At 37.7% G+C, this 24375-nt stretch overlaps 1 protein-coding gene across 1 annotated transcript in view; it reads right to left on the reverse strand.

Annotated features, from left to right (window-relative positions):
- Positions 1–634: 634 nt before the first annotated feature.
- ephb3a (eph receptor B3a) overlaps positions 635–24375 on the reverse strand; it is a 41698-nt gene continuing 17957 nt past the window's right edge. Inside the window, exons 7-16 of the mRNA XM_079819109.1 lie at positions 23229–23353; positions 22690–22846; positions 21418–21526; positions 18384–18436; positions 17354–17476; positions 15670–15917; positions 11116–11331; positions 7291–7440; positions 5450–5643; positions 635–1941 (exon numbers count right to left, since the gene is read on the reverse strand). Of these exons, the coding sequence (XP_079675235.1) occupies positions 1833–1941; positions 5450–5643; positions 7291–7440; positions 11116–11331; positions 15670–15917; positions 17354–17476; positions 18384–18436; positions 21418–21526; positions 22690–22846; positions 23229–23353 (1484 nt within the window). The 3' untranslated portion in view covers positions 635–1832. The remainder of the gene's footprint in view (positions 1942–5449; positions 5644–7290; positions 7441–11115; positions 11332–15669; positions 15918–17353; positions 17477–18383; positions 18437–21417; positions 21527–22689; positions 22847–23228; positions 23354–24375) is intronic.

Genomic DNA, 24375 nt, shown 5'->3' on the forward strand with positions numbered 1-24375 from the left:
TGAGATGGACTTTTTAACGACGTCTTTTAGTACCTTTTATGGGTCTTGAGAGTGTAAAGTGCATTATGCCAATGGAGGCCTTTCTGAGCCATCGGATTTCAACTAAAATATCTTCATTTGTGTTCCCGAAGATGAACGGAGGTCATACAGGTGTCGAACGACATGAGGGTAAGTAATTAATGACAGAATTTTCATTTTTGGGTGAACTAACCCTTTAATGTAATTATGTGTTAAATCTAAAATAATTATGTTCAATTATTCACTTAATAGGCTATTATTATTATTATTATTTAACAATTAATATGTATCTATCAGTGTAAGAAATTACATTCATTTTAAATTAATATAATTTGTATAAACTTAGGATGATCATTAATGTACAGTTTGGAGAGACACGATTTTGAGGCAGGACCCGATTTGTCATGACACCGTTTCCCGTCTCGTGAAGCTTTGCAGAATCTGCTCTGGCTGTGCGCGTTCATGTTTTGAAGGAGGCGTGCAATAGAGTGTGAAACAAAAACCAGCAATGTAGCATTTTGTTGCTCTAAACATTGAATATAGTAGATTGGAACATTTCATGGAGGTGTCATCGGTCTCATAAATTAGCCATTATAATCATGTCGATGACTCTTCAGTTCTTATGAGGCATTTATTTACACAGTTATGCATATTTGAACAGACTGAATTAAAATAAGTTGAATATTCATCAAACAACAGCTCTCAAGTCAACCTGTTGTTGTCTCCCCTCTCAGATAAGTTTGAGTTTTGAATATGGCATGCATGTAAAGCTGTAGAGCGCGACCGGCTCACTCAAGCACACATGAGCATACTGTACACATACACACACACACACACTAACACACATACATACAGATCACAATTCCCCTTCGCTCACCAGTAGAGGAAACAGGAATTCTTAAATCACAGTCCGAAGTCCTCCAGTTGGAGAAATCTCTCAAGAGCGTTTCATGGAAGACAAATACAACGGAGGTAAATAAAAGACCTCTCTTGAATCGTAATAATCCACTTCATTAAAGTCAACTTGCCCTTAAAGGACTTTCCATTCTTTGAACATGTTCTTGTCTCTTTCTGAAAGTTACAGTTTGAGTCCATCCTGCCCAGTTTGAAACTTTCATGTGTTCCACTCCTCTCTTCCTTTCTTCAATATGAAGAAAAGATCTGAAGAAACAAGTCTTTGAGAGAATAAGAGCGGCAAAATACCCTCAAGCCAACATCAAACAGTCCCGGCTTACATTTAATACATATTTTAAACATTATTACAGTTAGCTTATAATTCTCAAGTCAGTCTCATCGTTTGTGGCCTCGGCAAATGAGAGGAAGAATGGGAGGGATTTGAGTTAAGGAAGAGAGTGATCTTTTTTTTCCAATAGAGAAAGACATGCACACATGCAAACTGAACCTGAGAAGTAGAAATGTCGTCAATTTAATCCATGTAATGAAAATTCAGTGTAAACATGAGAAAGGCATGACAAAAGGGAGGGAAAGAACAAAGACGATTGCCTGAGGCGCCATCATACAGAATTCCAATTAACATGTGCTGTGTTTTCCCAGCACTCTCCAGGTGCTCCATACACAGGCTGCCCGTCAGGCTGATACAGATTTCCATTGGACACGCCGTAGTTTTCCACAGGCTCCTTGGGAGGGGTGCAACACTGTCCCAAATTGTATACAGGTTTTCCATTGGCTCTTCAAGCAATAGTCATTTCCAGTAATTTTCCATGGGCTTTCTATGGATTGTGCCAGTCAGGTTTGCTCTTGAAACAGGATTTTGATGCTAGCCTGGAGGCTAGCAGGTGTTTTTTTTAAATCAGTTAAACCCGTATGGGAAGAGTTTGGCTCATTGTTTCTTTCATGTCTTGTGCATCTCCTATACTCTTCCTTTGGTTGCTCGGCAGGGTCCCGCCAATTCGACAGAGATCACTATAGAGAGGGAAATGCAAAGCAAAAATCAGCCAATGCAGGAAACCTTGACATGTGACAGCACTGAAGGTTTTCATTTCAAGGTATAGTTCACATGACGTGACAATTCTATCATTAATTAATGTCAAAGAGGAATTCAAATTGGATTTGAATTGGTCACACCCCACCAAATGTTTAATTGGAATTTGAACATGAATGACAGTAAAAGGAATTATGGAACTACATTCTGGGAAATGGTTTTACCCTTGTCTGTCTGTCTGTCTGTCTGTCTGTCTGTCTGTCTGTCTGTCTGTCTGTCTGTCTGTCTGTCTGTCTGTCTGTCTGTCTGTCTATCTATCTATCTATCTATCTATCTATCTATCTATCTATCTATCAGAGTAGTATTATTGTAATTACTATACGGTTTAGGGTTAATTCAACTGTTTGTAAGTATGCATAATGTAATGTTATTCATATAGTAAGTAAATGTAACATGTACCAAGTACTATAAGTGTTACCATGACAGCATATGGGTTTGGAACAACATGAGAGTAAACAATGACCGTATTTTCATCTATTTCATATTTTCATTATTCCTTAAATTTCCAATAAAAGAAGGCCAAATGCATATGCCCTCATTCAAATGAGGATAGTAATCACGCACACAGACACACAGATGTCTCTGGAGATTGGATCATGGCATGTCAACAGCCCGAGCAGGGCTGCTCGTGCATACAGATGCAAACATAAATGAATCATATACAGGCCATCAGCATGCGGCGTCACGCGGAGACATGACGCACCCACACACGTACACACTCGACCGTTGGACACGAGGCTCCACTGCCGGCACATTAAAAAGATCATTAGCCGACTAATTAAAGTCATTGCTCTCTTTTAGCATCTCCTCCATCTCCCTTATTAAGCTCTCTCCGCCACCTCCGCTAGCCCTAGTCTGAACTGAACCAGCTTCCCCAGCGAGCAGACACAGCAGCCAGTGAAGAGGAAAGGGCACTGCACTGTGTGTAAGTCAGCCGTTACTCGGTTCCCAAGACGGTGCGGTTCAAAGCGCTCTAGGCTAAAGCCGTGCATTTACAAACACAAGTGAAATGAGCGTGCTTATTTTGACTAAGACTCAGCAGTGTTATAGATTGCATTTATTTGCTGGATAATTTATGTGGTTGAAACTGCTTATCGTGAGGAGTTGGGTGGGGGGAAAAGTTCTACACGGTAAACAATGATTTGCATTGTGAGGCGCGGGGAGGGGTTAGCTTATGGTGATAGCTATTTTGCTGCACGTTCAGTTTAAAAATTCAGCGTGTGCTTTACCCGTAGGAAAGAGAGATCTCTTTTTAATAGCTTGATTATTTCTCCTAGACCGCAATGAGATGGAATGGAGAGCTGCTTCTCAGATGTTTCTCACTAGTAATCTCATGTAGAGATCTCAGTAATTGCACAAACTGTGCTTAGATTTACCACGATCAATCAAACGTCAGAGATCACAATATGAACAAACATTTCCCATTACCCTCACTGTATGCCACAGTTTCTATTCTGTCTGTTTCTGCTAGTAAAAAATGAATAAAAAGGGAATTGTGACTTTATATCTCGCAATTGCAACTTTATTTAGAGTAACCACCATTCTATCATTACAAATCTTTAAGTTTAGCATGGTAATGTATATGACAATGTTAATGTTTGGTATTGGTGGAATAGATCTGCTACGCTGCTGTGTAGTAGTGCTTACAGAAACTTGCTACTGCTAATACACACACAGACATGCTGCTGTGAGCATGTAAGCACAAGTAGCATATATGAAATTGCCTGTACCAGATCTATACAAGTGGAGCTGGGGAAGGTGGAGGGTTTCAGAGGAACTTTGAAAGTGCGCTGCAAACTGCTACAGCAAACACACACCAACTATTTATGCATGAATGTTTCGCCAATCATTATTACATATTCGGGTCTTTAGCGACCCGGATCTATATCTAACACGGATAGATCTCTACCTGTCGCGATAATATAAAACCATCCTGATATTAGTGTGACAATTACAGAAGAATAAAATAAAGCATATTTTGTGACCTTTTGGAGCTTGGAAGTGTTCAATTTGAGCAGATGTTTTATACCATCATCTCTGTCCTCATCAGAGCTCATTTCCCAGTACATTCAGCATCTGGCTCATATTCGCCATCTCAAACATATTCTCAAAATGATCATATTCAACATCTTCAAAATCAATATTTTGATCGCTGACAGCTTCTTCACTAGGTCCACCATCAAGTGACAATGACTTGTTCAGTACTTTTTCTGCAGTAAATCGCTGAGCCATTTCAAGGTTTGCTGAGGATTCACCCTATTCTTTTTTTTTCTGCCTGCGGTAACTATGAGTGAAACGTCACTTCATCATTGCGTATCAGACATTACCACCTTGTGGAATAAAGCTGAATTTCACTTAAGTCATCAAAGATTAAATTATTGTTGTGCAGAAAAAAAAATACTTATACTGTTACACACCTCATGTTGTTAGCGTTACAAAAAAATTATGGGAAAACAGGCATTCTTTTATAATTGTATTATTTGGTTACAAATCATTTAATTATTTGGTTACACTTTATTTTAAGGTGTCATTTTTACAGTTATATAATTATATATTTAAGTACTGAGTAATATTAATTAACTACCTGTACTTTACTATAGGGTAGGATTAGGGTTTGGTTTAGGGTTAGTTGCATGTAATTATGCATAATTTACTGTTATTACTATGGTAATTACATATGTAACAAGGACACTGTAAAATAAAGTGTTACCTATTATTTTTTTCTTGTTATATTTGTTTATAATGAATTTATTGAGAAATGCTAGGAAGGCTGAATTCTAACTTGACATAATGAATAAGGAGGAGGGTAGCGAATGAGGTCACGGTCACTAAAGACCAGAGGTATGGGTTTAAGGGTTGCTCATTGGCTGCAGATGCAACAAGAATATTTAACATTGTAAAAGTCATCAGGTTGTGTTAATGACCCATCATCCTGCACCATCTAGAGTTTGTGTTTTTAAACCTCAAAATGTGACTTTGTCTTGCCATGTTGACTTCAACTTAATACTGTGCAAAGTGACTGTTACACAATTGTAATTATAACTTGTAATTATCATTTTACATGAATTAGGTTTCTCATAATTGCGATTTTATATACTACGTGACTTTGCATATCACAATTGCGTCTTGATTCTTGTAATTGTCATTTTAAATCTCACAATGTGACTTTGTCTTGCAACTGTGACTTTGTTTCTTGTAATTGCAATGTTTTGTCCCACAATGTAACTTTATATTTAACAACTGTGACTTTATTCCTTGTAATTTTTTATATTCTGACAATACGACGAATTTGACGAAATAGCAGTAACAATGCACTCTTTGCTCTGCCAGTTGTGATTTCACAAACTACATTTCAGCAGAAAGATCCGTCTTTTCCTGTAAGTCAAAGCCAGAATTGACCCGTATCTAATCTGTCTGTTTTCTGCTCACCCTGAGTGTGTACTGGTAAGCACTTTGAGGCTTGCGGCGTTGCGGAGGAGCTTGTCAAGTGTGCTGACGATCTGTCCGAAGCGCGGCCTCATGTTCCGCTCCTTCACCCAGCACTCCAGCATCAGCTGGTGCAGCACTGCGGGGCAGTCCATGGGAGGAGGCAGCCTGTAGTCCTGCTCCACTGCGTTCATTACCTACAGCATCAACAGACAGAGCAGTTACACTGTGCTTTTGCATTAGGACAAACTCGGTAGTATGCAGAGTTTTATTAGGCATACAGTATGCGTCTGGAATGTTACAACAGTTAAACCATAATAAAGATTAATAGGAGAATAAGAGAACCTTCATAAGAGCATCTCAGAATAAGACCTATAGCACTGTGCTTTTGATATAGACAAAACAACTCAATTTGTAGCACTGAATAGAGACAGTAAACAGTATAATGTAAGAGATAAAAAAACATGTATTTTAACGTAATATTATTAGCGTGAAATGATGGATCTGTGTGAAATGTCTGGGTCATATTTCACCACATAATCAAAAGAAAATAATAAGAAATTATATTTTTCATAAACATAAAGAAATGCTCATTAAAGTACCATTAACATTTATTATTTGTATAAAAACCATTCCCATTAACATAATGCAAAAAAATTTAATTCTCATCTTATTCAAAATGTGAAGTGTATTTAATAAAGTTGTAGTATATGTTTTCCTTCCTTTTATTTATGCTGATTTACAACAAAAAACATTAATGTAACAGTATTTATTTTACTGTATAACAGTAATAAATGCTGTAACAGCTTGATTTTTACATTTAAATCAGCTTAAAGTGGCAGTGGAGGTGGACATTTTAAAGGCAGACTAACAGGTCTTTGAGGGTCAGAATTCTAGCTGATAGACATGTGTTCAAATACTTATTTGCAGCTGTATCATACAAATAAATAGTAAAAAAAACATACATTGTGATTTCTGGATATTTTTTTTTAGATTATGTCTCTCACAGTGGACATGCACCTACGATGACAATTTCAGACCCCTCCATGATTTCTAAGTGTGAGAACTTGCTAAATAGCAGGGTGTTCAAATACTTATTTTCCTCACTGTATATATAATATTAGTGCTGTCAATCGATTAAAAAAATAACCAATTAATCACACATTTGTGCTGTAATTAATCATGATTAATCGCCCCTAACATTAAAGTTTTAAATATATCTTTATATTGTAATAATTTCACATTTGATCTCCAAATTAATGTAGGAACAAAAAAAAATAAGTCTGTTTAAAATATTTGATCTAACAGGTAGGAAATATACAGCCACTGAAAAAAGTTATCAAACACTTCACAGTCTTCACTGCATAAATTATAAATTAAATACAGATTAATCCTTATTAAAGCTACAAAAGTTCAGTCAAGAGCAGTGAGTGGTTTTCTCTTTGTCTTTTTTACTTTTATTTAAATTAATGACAGAAATCCCAGCTGCAGGTTTATTAGGCTGCTGTCACTTTAAGATTTGAAGCACATGACGCGGACCTGGATCTGACACACATCTAAAAATCCTCACAACTCTTTGCATTCATTTAATACTTTTAACTAATTTAAGACTGTGCTTAAAAGGATACTCAACAAATTGGACATTTTGGCATACTTTTGTGTGTTTTTGTCCGTTCAAGCGCGAAAGAGAACTGATGCTGTGTTAATTGCGTTAAGTAACGAGTTAAACTGAAAAAAATAATCGCAAGGGTCACTAAAGACCCGAGGTATGCATTCATTTTGGTCTAAAATGTGACCTTAAACACATGATTCATCTGAAAAGTAACATTAAAAAGTTGACATACATCTTGATTGCTCATGTCCCAGTATGGCCGCTCCCCGAATGACATGACCTCCCACATCACAATGCCGTAGCTCCACACATCACTGGCCGAGGTGAACTTCCTAAAGGCGATCGCTTCTGGAGCAGTCCAGCGGATTGGGATCTTTCCCCCCTATATGATAACACACACACACACAGAGAAGCCATTAAATTCAAACACAGACTTTAAAACCAACGACATGGCTGGAGTCTTCAGCTGCCTAATTAGAGCGAAGCCTCTGCCCCAACTCACGGCTTTCTCCCCACAGGGTACATCGCTGGGTTCATTAATCTAAGATGAAAACCAGTAAAAATAAGATGGCAGACTTCTAACTTTAAACATAGCAGTTTGATCTATCCCTGAAACAGACAACGTGAACGGGGAAGCTAATCAATACACTAATCCAAGCAAAGTATGAGCTAAATGAGCTAAATCTTTACTTCTACTATTGAGTAGTAGCATAACGACACAAATGTTTACTCAACATTTTTAGCCTAAAGAGTCTAAAAATAAACTGAAAGGAATTTTATGGGATTCAAGTCCTTCAATTCCCTTATCTGCCGCCTATCATGTCGGACACATTGCACAAGCCATCACGTACTGTACTGACTACTTCCATATGTTTCCAACAGACAGAGATAGAGACAGGCTTCTTCCACATATCAAGAATGCCATCTGTACTCCTGATTCTGATGGTCAAGGCTGTTCTTATCAATTCGTAATGCACACTGTATCTGTAAAGCGCAGATATCGCTACATTTCAGCCTGGCACCTGGATATAATGTTGTCTGAATTCCCTCAAAGCTAACAGACATGGACTAAAATCCACAATAATTATTTCAGTCTTTTAGGTTAATATACTAACAAAAATAACAGTACCACACTAACATGGTTTTTGGATATGTATCAAGTGCATAAATACCACAGCATATAAGCTATCATACAATACTTTACCTTGCACTTTAAATACCAGGGCATTCAATATGGTGACCATTCAGTATCATCAAAGTACCATAGTATTGACAATTGATACCATAATGATTACCCAAATGCATAGCATCATGCTAACATAAGCGCCTGTGATTTTGCAAGTAAAACATTTTCCTGGGTCAACATATTTTGTTTATCCTGGAACAGTATTCCTGTCTGAAAATTTAGTCCTAACCCTATCCCTAACCTTAAATCTAACCCGACCCATAACTTATCCCTAAAATCAGAGGGAAATTATATATAACACTGATGTAGAAGCACCTAACCCTGGTTGTAAGCCTTGACTTAAACTGTAAATTTGTCCCTCAAATCTGATTGGCTGACTAGGATGTTGTTCCAGGATTAACAAGATATGATTAATAAGATATGTTTTTACATTGCATTAACTCGTCAAAATTAGTTAAGCAATTTTCAACCTTTTTTATATAAGTTATACAAGGTTCAACTCATTTTTTAAGTCGGTTTAATGCAATTTAAGTTGAAATGACTTAAACACCCAAGTTGATTGTACTTAAAAAAAATGTTTACAGTAAGAAACATGTTTTACTTGGTGAAATCACGTTGACCGCTAAGGTTGTTGTAATAAAAGATTTTATACTGTCATCTAGCAGTTTGTCCTGACATATGAAGAACATGGACCCTATTGATATCTCTCTGTTATGAAGAGTTTTTAATTGCTTCCTTTTTAACTTAATAATATACCATTGTAAATTATAGGTGACAGTTATGTGCTTTTTGCTTAAATGACATGACATTTTTCGTTTTTATATACTTATTCCATTTATTATCAATAAAGGAAAGAGCTGTCTTTCCTTTAGCTGTGTACTGACTACGAATGTGTACATATGTACAGACAATATACACTGTTAAATGTACTAATGTGTACATACACTCATCTAAAGGATTATTAGGAACACCATACTAATACTGTGTTTGACCCCCTTTCGCCTTCAGAACTGCCTTAATTCTAAGTGGCATTGATTCAACAAGGTGCTGAAAGCATTCTTTAGAAATGTTGGCCCATATTGATAGGATAGCATCTTGCAGTTGATGGAGATTTGTGGGATGCACATCCAGGGCACGAAGCTCCCGTTCCACCACATCCCAAAGATGCTCTATTGGGTTGAGATCTGGTGACTGTGGGGGCCATTTTAGTACAGTGAACTCATTGTCATGTTCAAGAAACCAATTTGAAATGATTCGAGCTTTGTGACATGGTGCATTATCCTGCTGGAAGTAGCCATCAGAGGATGGGTACATGGTGGTCATAAAGGGATGGACATGGTCAGAAACAATGCTCAGGTAGGCCGTGGCATTTAAACGATGCCCAATTGGCACTAAGGGGCCTAAAGTGTGCCAAGAAAACATCCCCCACACCATTAAACCACCACCACCAGCCTGCACAGTGGTAACAAGGCATGATGGATCCATGTTCTCATTCTGTTTATGCCAAATTCTGACTCTACCATCTGAATGTCTCAACAGAAATCGAGACTCATTAGACCAGGCAACATTTTTCCAGTCTTCAACTGTCCAATTTTGGTGAGCTTGTGCAAATTGTAGCCTCTTTTTCCTATTTGTAGTGGAGATGAGTGGTACCCGGTGGGGTCTTCTGCTGTTGTAGCCCATCCGCCTCAAGGTTGTGCGTGTTGTGGCTTCACAAATGCTTTGCTGCATACCTCGGTTGTAACGAGTGATTATTTCAGTCAAAGTTGCTCTTCAATCAGCTTGAATCAGTCGGCCCATTCTCCTCTGACCTCTAGCATCAACAAGGCATTTTCGCCCACAGGACTGCCGCATACTGGATATTTTTCCCTTTTCACACCATTCTTTGTAAACCCAGAAATGGTTGTGCGTGAAAATCCCAGTAACTGAGCAGATTGTGAAATATTCAGACCGGCCCGTCTGGCACCAACAACCATGCCATGCTCAAAATTGCTTAAATCACCTTTCTTTCCCATTCTGACATTCAGTTTGGAGTTCAGGAGATTGTCTTGACCAGGACCACACCCCTAAATGCATTGAAGCAACTGCCATGTGATTAGTTGATTAGATAATTGCATTAATGAGAAATTGAACAGGTGTTCCTAATAATCCTTTAGGTGAGTGTATGTACAGACAATGTACACTTAAAAAATATGCAACCGGATTGCCTTAAAAAACAAGTAAAGTGAAATAAAAGAGTCTGTTGTACTGACAAAAGCTTAGTGGTTAGTATAGTTCACTTACACAAGAGTTCTAGTAACTAAAAAATAACTGTAGAGAGTACTTGATAATTTACTTTAAATAAAATAATTTAATTGTTACCATTGTGTAAAATCAACATCAATGTATTATTTAAGTCAGCTTTTGTGATGCAAAATGTTCAGCTGTCTTGACAATTGAACATTTAAGATGACTTTGGGAAATAAGGGAATGCAAACAGAGAAGGAAAACTGCAGAAGTGGAGGAAATGAGTGAAAAGTCTATTTTCACTCATTTTTGCACCGTCTCAAAAACTTTCTTCTTTCTTTGGGCTTGAAAAAAAGGTATTTAAACCAATCAATTAATCTTAACTTGGATTTTGTGAGTAAAAAAGACATAGTATGTCAAAAGTACAGATTACTAGATTTTAACAATTAAATTAAGATTAAGTAAAGCTAACTAAAACGTGTGAGTTAGAATCGCTGTTGGAATTTACAGCGCACTTTAAGATAAGCTACAATAATGGCTTCAATAGTGGGGATTGGAGGATTTGTTGGAACAAAGATATTATATTACTGCCTATTAGATTATTATATAAAAAGAGCAAACACATGTGGCCTTATCTGAACTCACCAATGAGCTGGTGTAGGTCGGGTCCGATGAGTTATCATCTAAAAAGCGAGAGAGGCCAAAATCGGACACTTTGCACACCAGGTTGCTGTTGACGAGCACGTTGCGAGCAGCCAGGTCACGATGGACGTAGTTCATGTCGGACAGGTACTTCATGCCAGCTGCGATCCCCCTCAACATCCCAACCAGCTGAGTTACGGTAAACCTGCCATCGTTCAGCTGAGCGGGAACAGTGCAATACAAGAGGGAGAGTGACATTAACAGATGTAAACATGACGCCGCCCCAGTTCTACTCGTTCTAATCAGCCTGACTTTGACAGGGCCGTCGGACTAATTCCACTCGCAGCAGCCCGTAATCTTCTTCATAGTATCAGGATGCCAATGCTATGAAGACAGAACTCCACAAAAGCTAATCCTTATGGAGGAATTTTCTTTGCAATTGTGCTGAGTACTTGAAAGCATAATTCAATTGCACACTTCCCATAGAATATCAAAACCACATGTTTTCATTTTCATATTCTGAATAGAGTAAAAGCTGAAGCAGTGGTTCTCTGGTGGATCGCAGTCTGTTCTGATAGGAACACAGATAGCCAGGATAAAACAGTGGGTAACACTTTAGTTTAGGGTCCAATTCCTACACTTAACAACTTCCACTACTAACTATTAATAAGCAGCCGTTAGGAGTTTATTGAGTCAAAAGTTGTAGTTAATAATGAGAATTGCATCCTAATCTAAAGTGTGACCAAACAGTGCTAAATGATTATAATAAAATACAAATAACCCCATTATTGTACATAGTTTGTAAAGTAAAATTAATAGGCTTTTCAATGACATCAAATCAACGGCTGTGTATAAAAAAAAATGCCACTGAATTCTGGCAAAGATTTGAATATGACCTAAACTACATTGTTACATATAGCTTCACATGCAACAAAGATAGTTTGTGCAGTGCTTAACAGACATTTAGAAACTAGTAATACATTAATATACACTACCGTTCTAAAGTTTGGGGTTAGTATAATTTTTTTGGAAAAAAAAAAAACACAAAAAACTAAAACTTCTATTAATGATGCATTAAATTGATCAAAATTGGCAGTTAAGACATTTTAAATGTTACAAAAGATTTCTATTTTAAATGAATGCTGAACTTTCTATTCATCAAATAAAGCTGGAAAAAGTATAATGGTTTCCACAACAATATTAATTAGCACAAATGTTTGATAATAATAAATGTTTCTTGAGCAGCCAATCAGCACATTAGAATGATTTCTGAAGGATTATGTGACTGAATTTTAGCATCAAGATCTAGGATTTTTTGTACAAAAGTATATATATATATATATGCACTGCTCAGCCAAAAAAAGTCACTGTTTGAATTGAAATAGGCAAATGCTAAAGAGTCTATGATCGGATCATTATTGCAGTGATTATTATGTTTCTAGCATGTTATATGTTTGGCAACAGTTCTTCTAACCCTACTTGATGGAGTGTGCAGCTTTTCCTTTCTTAAACAACCATGTAGTACAAGATCTTGACCAAAAATGTATGCACCTCTTGATGGAAATCAATGTTGTGATGTTATTTCCATCAAGAGGTGCATACATTTTTGGTCAAGATCTTGTATTGACAACGCTAGAGTCCAGCACTCTATAAAGTCTCCTCCAGCACATCCCAACGACTTTCAATGAATTCAAGGTCTGGAGTCTGGATTTTACAAGCTCCCTCCCAACCATTCTTTCACAATTTGAGCCTGATGAATCTTGACATTGTCATCTTGGAATATGGCCATGATGTGTCTTCCTACATGTGTGTTTAAGAAATATAAAGCAATGCACTCCATCAGTTAGGGTTAGAAAAACTGTTTCCAAACATATAACATGCTAGAAACATAATAATCACTGCAATAAAGATCCAATCATAGACTCTGAAGCATTTGCCTATTTCAATTCAAACATTGACTTTTTTTGGCTGGGCAGTGCATATATATATATACTTTTGTACAAAAAAATCCTAGATCTTGATGCTAAAATGCAATGCTACTTTATTTCTACTGCCCAAGTTCTGCTGCTGAAGAAACCTCCGAGGGGAAATTCACAAGTCTACTGTTCACAAATAGCACATGGTTCATGTTAAGCCTGAAGCAAAAGGACATCATCACGTCTGTAGCCATTCTCACTTGGTTTGGCTCCAATGACGATAAACATTCTGCTACAAGATTTTGATGTTGATGCTTTTTTTTTCTTCTAAAGTTGAAGATGAATCATGCCAAAGCTGGTTCCTATGGATATTTTTAGAAGCGTGTTTGTGCATATGCGTGGAAATGAGTGTGCCTGTGTCCCTGGCTGGACTCTGTGTGAGTACAAGCTGTGCCGTAGGAAGATGCCGGGAGATGCAGGGCTTTAAGTTGTGTCATAGGCTGGTGCTAAGACAGAGCAAGACCATCCCACCTCTGGCTGTCTAAGCTATCAGAGTTCTGCATTGACTGCTTGGGTTGGTTCAGGTTCTGGAGTTCAAACTGTTTCTCAGGGATTACATAAAGACTTTAGATTACTTTGGTATTTTAAAGGTTTTGAAAAGCCAGATGTTGACACAAGTTAAAGGTGAAGTAAGGTTTCTGTCTAAAGAACCATGAATAACTGTTTAATGCTGAGGGGTTATCAAATTCCCCTGTCAACACGAAATAAGTTCTTACTTGACAGGATTTATGCAAGGGAAGTTTTGTAAAGTAATGTGACGTATTTCAGACTGAAACAGAATATTCAATGGGACTTGATTTTATCCATCGGGAATTGATTGAACAAGTTATTACATTTTGATGAAAGATTGTGAAGCCAAACTTTTTTCTTAGCACCAGGGGTGTGACTAGACGAAGCCCTGAAGGTTTTCCAAAAGCTGCGTTTGTTCTTTCCAGCTTGTTTTTTTGTTTCGTTTTTTTAAACGCCGGTTGTTTTTCTTTCAATCTTTTTAATCTATGCACTGCAGCGATTTTTATTGCAATGGCACTTAATTTAATATGCGATTGATGTATTTTAACACCCCATCTAGACTGCGAGCAAGCAACGCAACACGACTCAACAGATTGTGCTTTAGTTCATCACATGGCGTCGCTAGCTGTAAACAGGATACATTTTGAGGCACTAACTTACAGCAATAATGGCACCAAGGACAGGTACAAGGAAAGATTTTGTTGATAAAAAGTGCTTTCGCAAATGTTTCAAAGTGTCCACCAGATGAATATAAGGCAGGATGCATTAATACTGATTTAATAAGTTTGGTTGATGTATTATGTTCCGGGTAAATTTTTGCACTGACTCTACTGTTTGTACTACATGAAAACACACACACACACACACACACACGCACGCACACACTTTTTGGCTTTTAGTATGAATATGTTAGCCTTACTTGTTATCTATAAAATAGTGTGCTCCAAAACAATGACAAAATTTGCATTTAGAAGATATACGTAAGTGTTCAAAACTTACAGTTTATCACTTCCGCCAATATGGATCAATGATTTTGATCAATCTGCACTTCAGCTTCTCATCAGATTTACTGTCCAATCAAATGTTCTCTATAATCTAAACCGTCCCGCTACCTACATTATAAATAGACGCTGAAGCTGCAGCTAAAATCGGTCACTTGTTCACAAATTTACTATTTTCTACATGGTGAAAATGCACATAGTGCACTATATAAGGGATAGGGAACGATTCAGATTCCATTGGGGCGAACGAAGTCTGGTTTCACATTAATGACACACAAGCTGCTGTATAGCTGCCGTGCACAGTCTGATTCGGTCCCGAGACATGATAGCACAGACCACAAAACGTATAGGACCCATTTGAATTCTGAACAGAATGCTATATTTTAAAGCGATATGGGGGATATTAGGAGGAGAAACGGTTAGAGATTAGAAGGAAACTGCGGCTTTAAAGAGCTCAATGGCTCTGGCCGAGCTGTGATATAAACTAAACGCAATTGGCTATTTTATTAAAGGGGAGGAGCTGTTTGATATGTCCTGCCCTGTTTTCCTGTTTCAGTGGAAATTACAACAACACATTGAATAATGCTGTGCATTTCAAGCCACTTCAGTGGGCCTTTAACTTAAAATTATTTAAAATACAGTTTTAAGTCACGTTCTCATGTTTATCTTAATAATGTGTGAGATTTTACTTCCTTTTTCCCTCTCATACTTTGATTTTTGGTGAAATGCACTGAATCCAATTACATAACAAACAAAACGAAATTTGATCGTGGATTTGTATTAGCTCCAGAAAAGTGTGTGTTATGCATTATGATAAATAATGGTAGCATTTAAAAAAAATAAGAATAATTTTGTGAAATGTACCAGTGGGCAAATTTAACAGCGTTAGAAACACGTTAACCTGGATAACTTAGCCGGGCCACACTAATGATGTCTAAAATGCCTATGGGCTCAGTTCCTGATGCTGCGGAATCGCGCAAAATAAGACAAGGAATGTCTTTTAAATTACAGTAAATAAGTAAGGCGAATGCAGTAAAAAGGTTTTGCATCAAATATGATCTCAGTCTTACTCTGAGGAAGGAGTCGAGCGCTCCGTTCTCCATGAACTCTGTGACAATAAGCACCGGACAACTCCTAGTCAGAACTCCTTCCAAGTGGATGACGTTGGGATGGTCAAACTGGCCCATGATACTGGCCTCGCTAAGGAAGTCCCGTCTCTGGCGCTCTGTGTAGCCTGCCTTCAGCGTCTTGATGGCCACGGTTGCTTCCTTTCTGCCAGGCTGCTTGAGTCGGCCTCGACACACCTCCCCGAACTCTCCTGAATGAATGGAACAGAGAGGAAGAGGAGAGAGGGAGAGAGGGGATGGGGTGGGGGCGTGAGGGAGAGGGAGGATTATTGGTTTGAGCTCAGGATAAAAAAATCATTCGAGGGAAGAAATGATGTACCGCTGAAAGACCAAGGAAATTGAGAGAGAGAGAGAGAAAAGAGCGGATGGCAACAGTTTAGAGTTTGAATAGGCAGGGGACGGATGGAGAGAGAGGGTGAGAGAGGAGTTTAGGGACAGGCTGTGGAGAGGGAGGAGAGAGGAATTTAAGGGTTGTGGGGGTTTTGGGCCTGGACTCTGGATGTGAAGGTTTGAAATGAGGTGGAGGAAAGGGATTCAGATCGTAAAACATGAGAGTGGCCAAGCAAGCACAGGGATGAACAAATATAATAATTAAAAAAACATAGGTAAAGGCAGCAAGCAGCATGCATTTGGTTAGTTATAGAATAAACTCTCTATGTTATTTTCCATGAATTGTAAAAATGGTTTAAAGGGATATTTCACCCCAAAATGACAATTCTCCTCATTTACTCACCCTCAAGTTGTTCCAAACCTGTTTCTTTCTTCTGCTGAACACAGAGGAGCTGACAGTAGCCATTGACTTTCATTTAGTACGGAACAAACATATTATGTAAGTAAATGGCTACCAACTACTGTTTGTTTGCCCACATTCTTCAAAATCTGTGTTCAGCAGAAGAAAGAAAGAACAACTTTGGAACTTGAGGGGGAGTAAATAATGACAGAATTGCCATTTTTGGATGAACTATCCCTTTAAGCTATGTAAATAATAGCTATTGTTATAAATGAATATTTTAAAACTTTAAATATTTTTTCCAAGGTAGTGGTTCCCAACTGGTGTGTTCAAACAGAGGCTATGGACAGCAGAGAAAAACACTGAATGTAAATTATTAAATGCAACTAATCATAGCTATGCCACCAAACAGTGTCATTAAAAGGGAGGAAAAAAAGCTGGAAAAGTCCAATCAAATTATACAGTAATTTCATGCAAATTCATAAATTACATTGTAAAATATAGCCTATTAAAATAGAAAACAGTTATTTTAAATGGTAACAATTTCACCATATTTTACTTTATTTTGGATCAGATAAACACAGCCTTGATGAGCTGCAGTCTTCTTTCAAAAACATTATGATTTTGGATATTGCTAGGCCTATGCCGTGCATGATGAAAATCATACAGTAAATATCAAGGTTTGGTTTTGAATACTTTTTGTTACTTTTTTATGAAAAGTAATGTTGTTCATGTAAAATCTGAGTCCTGAAGAACAGTTTAAACAGTTTAAAACCACTGATCCAAGGCATGCTGGGAATCACACATTCTTCATAATAACCATTAATCAGAATTTAAAACTAAAACTAAAATTAACCAGTTTGTTTTTTTTTTTTTATACTGAGGAATGTGGTTTACCTGCTCCAATGACTTCCTCTATCTTCACACATGAGATGTCAATCTCTCGGGCAAACTCATGAACTGCCTCGTTCGGGTCCTCATATGTAAAAGGGTCGATGTAAACTTTTACGCCCGGTGATACTAAAACGAAAATAAGTCAAATGTATTTTTATAATTTTTTTTATTTATATTTTTTATAGGTACACTATAAACATTCAGTAAAAAAAAAAAAAAAAAAACATCCCAATGACCAATAACAATTTTTTTTAAATAAAATATAAATCTAATTCAATGCGGGTTTTTTTAATCATAAATAAGGTAACTATTTTTTACTACAACAAAAATTGACAAATGTTTACTGTAAAAATACATAGAATGTCATGATGAATACATGAATATATATTTATATTTTATACACTAAATTATATGGCAATTCATATTTTTTTACTTCCAAAAACACATTTTTACAGTAAAATTATGATTTGTCCCGTTAAATGTAATATAATTTTTACTGTAGTATTTTGCATTCTTTAACTATTAAAATTATGGTAACACTTTACAATAAGGTTTCAATAGAAAACTACTTTAGTTAACATGAACTAACAATACTTCTACAGCATTTGTTAATCTTCATTAATGTTAATTTCAACATTTACTAATACATTATTAAAATTAAATGTTGTACTTGTTAACATTAGTTAATGCACTGTGAACCAACATGAACAAACAATAAACAGTTGGATTTTTACTAACATTAACAAAGAGGAATAAACACTGTAACAAATATATCGCTCATTGTTAATTAACTAATGTTATAAAAAAGAGAACTTATTGTAAAGTGTTACCAAAATTATGAACATTTTTACAGTGTAAAATTTAGCTTGATACTATAGGTATCCACCAGGTCATGGCTCTGACTTTATAATTTAATTAAATTTAATATATTTTGTAAATATGTTATATTATAATTTGCACCATATTCACAAGCTTTATCTTGCCACATCAGTAAATTATGTATATATGGTAAACATGGTGCAGTTACACTCACCGTACTGCTGCAGTTTTTCAGTATACTCCAGCTCAGATCCAGTACGCTGCCGTCTGTAACCAGATTATACATACACAGAGAGTCTGGCTTAAGACTGGATTTACACAGTGCATGAAGACACAAAAAAAATTTAACTGGGGCATCTTGTGAAAGAGAACATTTGAGTGCTTTAGGTATTTCATATGCTTCAATCATCAATTATGTCCCTCAAATTGCACAAAAAAAGCTACTTTTTATCAATCTAAACTTATGAGGATGATTCACTCCCTAAATGCCCGATCTAGGCCTTTTGAGCCATTGCTCGTCATTTGCGCCTAATTGCAATAGGGTACATGCAGGATTCAAAGGCCGGGTCACCACAACAAGCAGCACGAAAGATCAACCGTCAAGGCTGTCTTGTCATCGCCTCTAACCAGAACTCCTCCATTACACGGTTCAGATGAGCCAAACTGTAGGTTATACTCTAAAAACAGTAAGTCAATTAACACCAAATCATAGGTTGAATCCTTGAGCGCGGAACAAATAACCAGGCCCAGAACATACATGCTAATCTGTGCTCGGTTCATGCCTGTATCAAGTGTCTGAAGACAGTGAACAGTGTATTTAAATCTCAGCCTTCTCATTAAGATCTCTTTGTTTCACTAACTCTGCATAAGTAGCGCGTTTGAAAGGAAACGGGAGCAAAGGGGCCTATTGGAATTCACCATCTGTGGGATTCCTTTTGTCTCTTGACCTGTGCTAACAATGACGCCTGCTGCTAATTAGCATCTCATCTCCAATTTAAATGTCAGAAGGAAAAGAATGACGCTTCAGCGCACACACACACAAAGAAAACATTAGGATACTAGCGCAGAGGGCATGAATGAGAGAGAAGAAAGAGCTTGAAGCGGAGAGGAGGAGACGCTTTGGCACAACAAGGCGGTCACAGTCAAGAAGAATGTGTCAAATAGACACAGTGGCAGTCTGCCGTCTCTGGAGTGATTGGCAACGTCCCAGTCTTCGCTCGGATCTGGGCGAAGTGGCCTCAAATGAGCATCTTGTGAGAGCCTCATAAATATCCGAAGTCAGACGCACTTTGAAGTCTGTTTTGCAGTGCCCATCTTGTGCTATTGAGTTTGTTTGACACCAAGCACTGAGGCATTGACATGATAAACAATAAAAATAGCCCTTTGCTAAGTCAACATGAAATTAAAAAGGACCCTGTTTACTTTCTTACTATCTTACCACAAGTTCCTGTTCTAAAGGGGCGGTCGTATTAGCAAAATTGCGGGAAGATTTCACAAGCGAAAAAGGTCTATTGTCGCTCGTCAATAGCGTAGCGATGTATGAAGCACAGTTTAGAAGTCACTTTCAAAACAAGCAGCTTTCTGTTGGTCAACGCGGCGAATCAACTTGAATAGGTTGTGAAATTTGCATTTGGAAATCTTTCGCCCTCATGTGAAATTCCCAAATGTGTGGATTCCCACTGGGATGGACTCTTTGCCCATTTCAGGGGTTCTCAGAAGCGGAAGTCATCATATTCGAATAAATGTTTATAGTGGTCAATGGGAGACGACAGCAAATACAATTTTTGCATTCACATTTGCGCCAAGAGCAAAAAAATTAAAGGAAAATAGAGAATCTATTTACACAATGTAAAAATAGCAGTATTTTCTTTGCAATAAGTGTGAGTTGTAGATGCTATTTATTTTTATAAATAGTGGCAGATACTATTTGTACCTCAGTGTTGTTGTACATTAAACGGTATGCAATAATAACATATAGGGCCCTATCATACACCCGGTGCAATGCAATGCCAGGCGCTTCAGCCTGACGCAGTTATCATTTTCACGTCCAGTGCCAAGTTGTTTAAATAGCAAATGCACCCGTGCCCATCTGTTCGCCCATGGGCGTGCTGGTCTGAAAACTAGGTGTGTTCAGGCGCATTGTTGGAGCATTGCTAATTTGCGGCAAATGAAAACGACTGCGCTATTGACCAACAAAAAGTCAATCTAAAGTCAATAGTGCAGTATTTTGTGTGTTATTTAAAGGGTGTGTTAGTAATATGCGCCTATAGGCGGGTGAACAACGCACGTACACTCTGCTTATTACACACACAGGGACGCGCAGCAGCACACAAACATTTTTAAATATTAAAAATAAAAGGGTTCCTCTACGGAGAAGCATTCAGTCTTTCTGCTCGCAAATTCTGCCATGTAAATAGATCCTAATCTGGTGGCGAATCCGCCATGGTGCAAGTGCAACGGACTTTTAAAGGGAATGGAAAATGAGACTCTGATTGGTTTATTGCACGTTACGCCCAAGACACCCATGATGCGCTTGGTGTGCAGACGGCATTGATTTGCCATCAATCCCTCAGCAGTTGTATTAGAAATGCAGCAGTGTAATGTAATGTACATTACATTTTTTGAAAATTATCATTTAAAAGATTTATGTTAATAACTGTGGAACCGAAACATCATCACAGTTTGTGAAAAGGGTCCATGGCTGGATTTCGCCCACAGAAAATAGCCAAACAACAGTAAATGTGACCGCACTTTAATGTGCATAATACATCAGTGCATGCAATACCAATTCAAGAGTTCACACTTACATCAAATTAAATAGAGTAAAGATTATGCATATTTGGCGTGCTATCCAGGGAGGGCTCCGGGCTCAGAATTTTGGCCCAAACCCAGAGTATCCCCCCGTGATAGAGATAGTCTAAAACTAGATTTGTATTCTTGTGTTGACATCTAATAAGAGTTTATTAATTCAAAGTGAGGAGATGGGGAGGTGGAGGGATGCTAAAAAACTGTCAATGAAAAGAAGGTAAATCTGCAGTATATATACACATCTTATCGTTGATTAAATTGATTAACTTAATGTGCTCCACACTTATGTTTAATTATCTGAACGTGCTCCTCCCGAAATTTGTTAATAAAACATCACATATAGAAAGTCACACAGGTTTGGAACAACATGAGGATGATTAAATGATGACAGACCTATCCCTAAGTCATGTACAGTATGTGTGTTCATTGATAAAACTTACCTAAGGCAAACGACAGCAATGACCACCATGGCAAGGATGACCACAAATCCAGCCGAGGCAGAGCCCACAATGAGCGGCAACAGGTCCTGTACTGACCGCTCTGGGTCATCTGTCAGATGAATTCAAATTAATTTAGAAGACCAAATAATGGTAAAATTGGCTTCATCTGAGATCCATCAGGAACAATAAAAACAGACATAGATGTTGACGTACGGTAAGAGTACTGAACTATAAAATGAATAAGGATGACAAAGCTCAGCTCATATAGGCTTGGAGGAATTCAATGGGAAATGTTTCATACTGAATTCTTTGACGCATGCAACATTTCTGGGGTCTTTTTCTCAGGAGAAATATCTAAGAAGCAGGAGATTTAAGCTCAGTGCTGTCTAGGAGAAACAATTCGGATATTACAGAGATCTCATTTGTGATAATCTTCTCCTCTGGGTAGGTTTACAGGGTTTGTCCTATAAAAATGCACTTGGCCACTGAGGCCCTGTTTACACCTGGTATTAAGATGCAATTTGGTTGATCGGATCACAAGTAGACGAGGGAGACACATACACGTTTACACCTGGTGTTTTAATCAGTCTTTTTTTGTCCACTTTCAACCACTTCTGTCCTGATTTCTTCGAGGGGAGGGTCTATGGGCGGGTAAATGTATGAGATTTTTGAGATATTTCGATCTAATGGATAAAATAAGCTCACGCAGGTTACATAATGAATGCACCCGGAGGCAACGGAAAAACACACAGAGAGCATTAGCGTTCGTTTCTGCTCTGACAGACGCAAGACCACGCGTGTGTTAGAAATCAGGAATGGTGAAAGAACATTGTGCTTGGTACGCTTTTTGTCTTTAGACCAAACTTGGGTCTCCAGCCAACAAAGTTTAAATCCCATCTGGCTAGCGCGCTTCCCATAATGTTTACGCATTAAGTCAGTAGGCGGAGAGTAGGTGCTTTTGTGGCTGTTCGAACGCATTTCACCACATGAGCGTTTATACTACAAAAGCAATCCGGTCGAATGCGTTTTCGACTACCTCTGGAAGTGCTTAAAAGTGGACAAGCTCAAAGCATTTTAGACCCTGTTTACACATCATCCACTTGTGATTCGATTGACCAAAACGCATCTTTATAGGAGAAACAATTCGGATATTCGGATTTGAGATAATTCTTTCCTAGGGGTAGGTTTACATGGTTTGTCCTGTAAAAATGCACTTGGCCACTCAGTATCTTTGCAGCAGATGCAACTGAAATAAAACGTCTGTGTCCTTACCATACAGACTAGTACTGAAGTCCACTGGGCTGCTATAACGTCCGTACCCAGCTACCGTCCGTGCGCGTACCTGCACAGCGTACACTGTGCCAGCCTTTAAACCCTCCACTTTGGCCGAGGTGTGCTGGGCGGTGACCGTGTGCGAGAATGACTCTCCCTGAGAAAAAGAAAAACACACACTGAACGGCTATAACTAGACTAGTCATTCAATGCTTTAAGTGAATGTTTAGCTAACAGTTTTCACTGCAATTAGCGGATCAAAAGTGTTTGAAAAGACATTCCAGGGCTAAAACTGTGATCCAAACACGCGGCAGCAAGTAAATCCTATAGACGAATTAAGCTCCACTCTTTTTAGCATTAGCCATTGGGTTTTGACCAGTGGCCATCTGTTGTTCCATTGTACTCCACTTTAAGTCGAGCCAGGGTTACTTTGAGCTCACGCCAGTTAAACCCATGCTGGGTGCCTGGTGTAATGTCATCTGGCTCAGGTTCAAGAGTTCTTCAGTCAGGGGTGATTTAGATGCACAGCAGTTCCTCACCCTCTCCTGGTACTTGATCTCATAATCCAGGATCACGCCATTGGGCCGCTCTGGGGGCAGCCAGGAGAGGCTGAGAGTGCCAGCTGTGGCCCGCATTAAGTGGACAGTGGGGACCGCGGATGGAGCTGGAAGTGTTAAGAGATGGAGAGAGAAAAAGTTGAATAACTTTATTAGAATAACATCAGATTCTTCAAGGCAGTGACTTTTAACTGTTGGCTCGTGACCCCTGGTTGCTAGTCTGTTCTGATTGCATGGACAGCAGGGAAATAAAATGCAAAATGCAAATAGTAAAGTTTAACTAAAAACGGCTTTTTGCACTTTTGCATAACAGACGCATATTGATCTCTACTGTTTTTTGGCCTAATTGGCTAAATTAACACAATTCTGCAATTTTGTAATAGTGTATTTTGATTCTTGTGCATAATAAACTAAATATTTTTTACTTTTCATCACATTTTAGGGGTAAAAATATTTAAAATTACAATAAAATATTTACTGAAATTATCTAGATCATATTGCTTGTGGGTCAGTGGCCAACACCTCTTCTATGATGAGCATGTTTATAATTTCTGAATTAAAATTAGTTATTTTTTGAGTGTGTGTGTTGTATCAAAATGGTAGGATGATACAACTGTCCTGATAATTTAATGAAGAAAAAAAGCCTCATTAAAAAAAGAAAGATGATAAAAAGAAAACCTTGTGAAGTAGTTTGACATAATCTTTAATAATTCTTTCTTAAATAATTACAACTTTTGGACAGCAAATAACTATGGAAGCTTTTTTCCGCTACAAAATAAAACAATTTAAAAGTGGATTGTGACTTTTTATCTTGCAAATGTGAGAAATAAAGTCAGAATTGTAAGATATAAATTTTGACTTTATAACTCACAATTGCAAGTTTATATCTCAAAATTCGGAGATGAGAAGTCCGAATTGCGAGATTTAAACTTGCAATTCCAATTCTGAGGGGAAAAAATACTTTTTTTTCCCTCAGAATTGTGTGATAAATTTTCAAACCATACAATTTCAACAACATTTTAAACCATATGCATAGTTTTTCAAAACCAGCATGATTACAAAAAGCGAATTTCTTAAAACTTGGCATGTTTGCTTTACATTTAATTTTCCTTTTCTAAATTTAAGATGC

Source organism: Gobio gobio, assembly GCF_949357685.1.
Source record: "Gobio gobio genome assembly, chromosome: 6".
NCBI classification, from domain to species: domain Eukaryota; kingdom Metazoa; phylum Chordata; class Actinopteri; order Cypriniformes; family Gobionidae; genus Gobio; species Gobio gobio.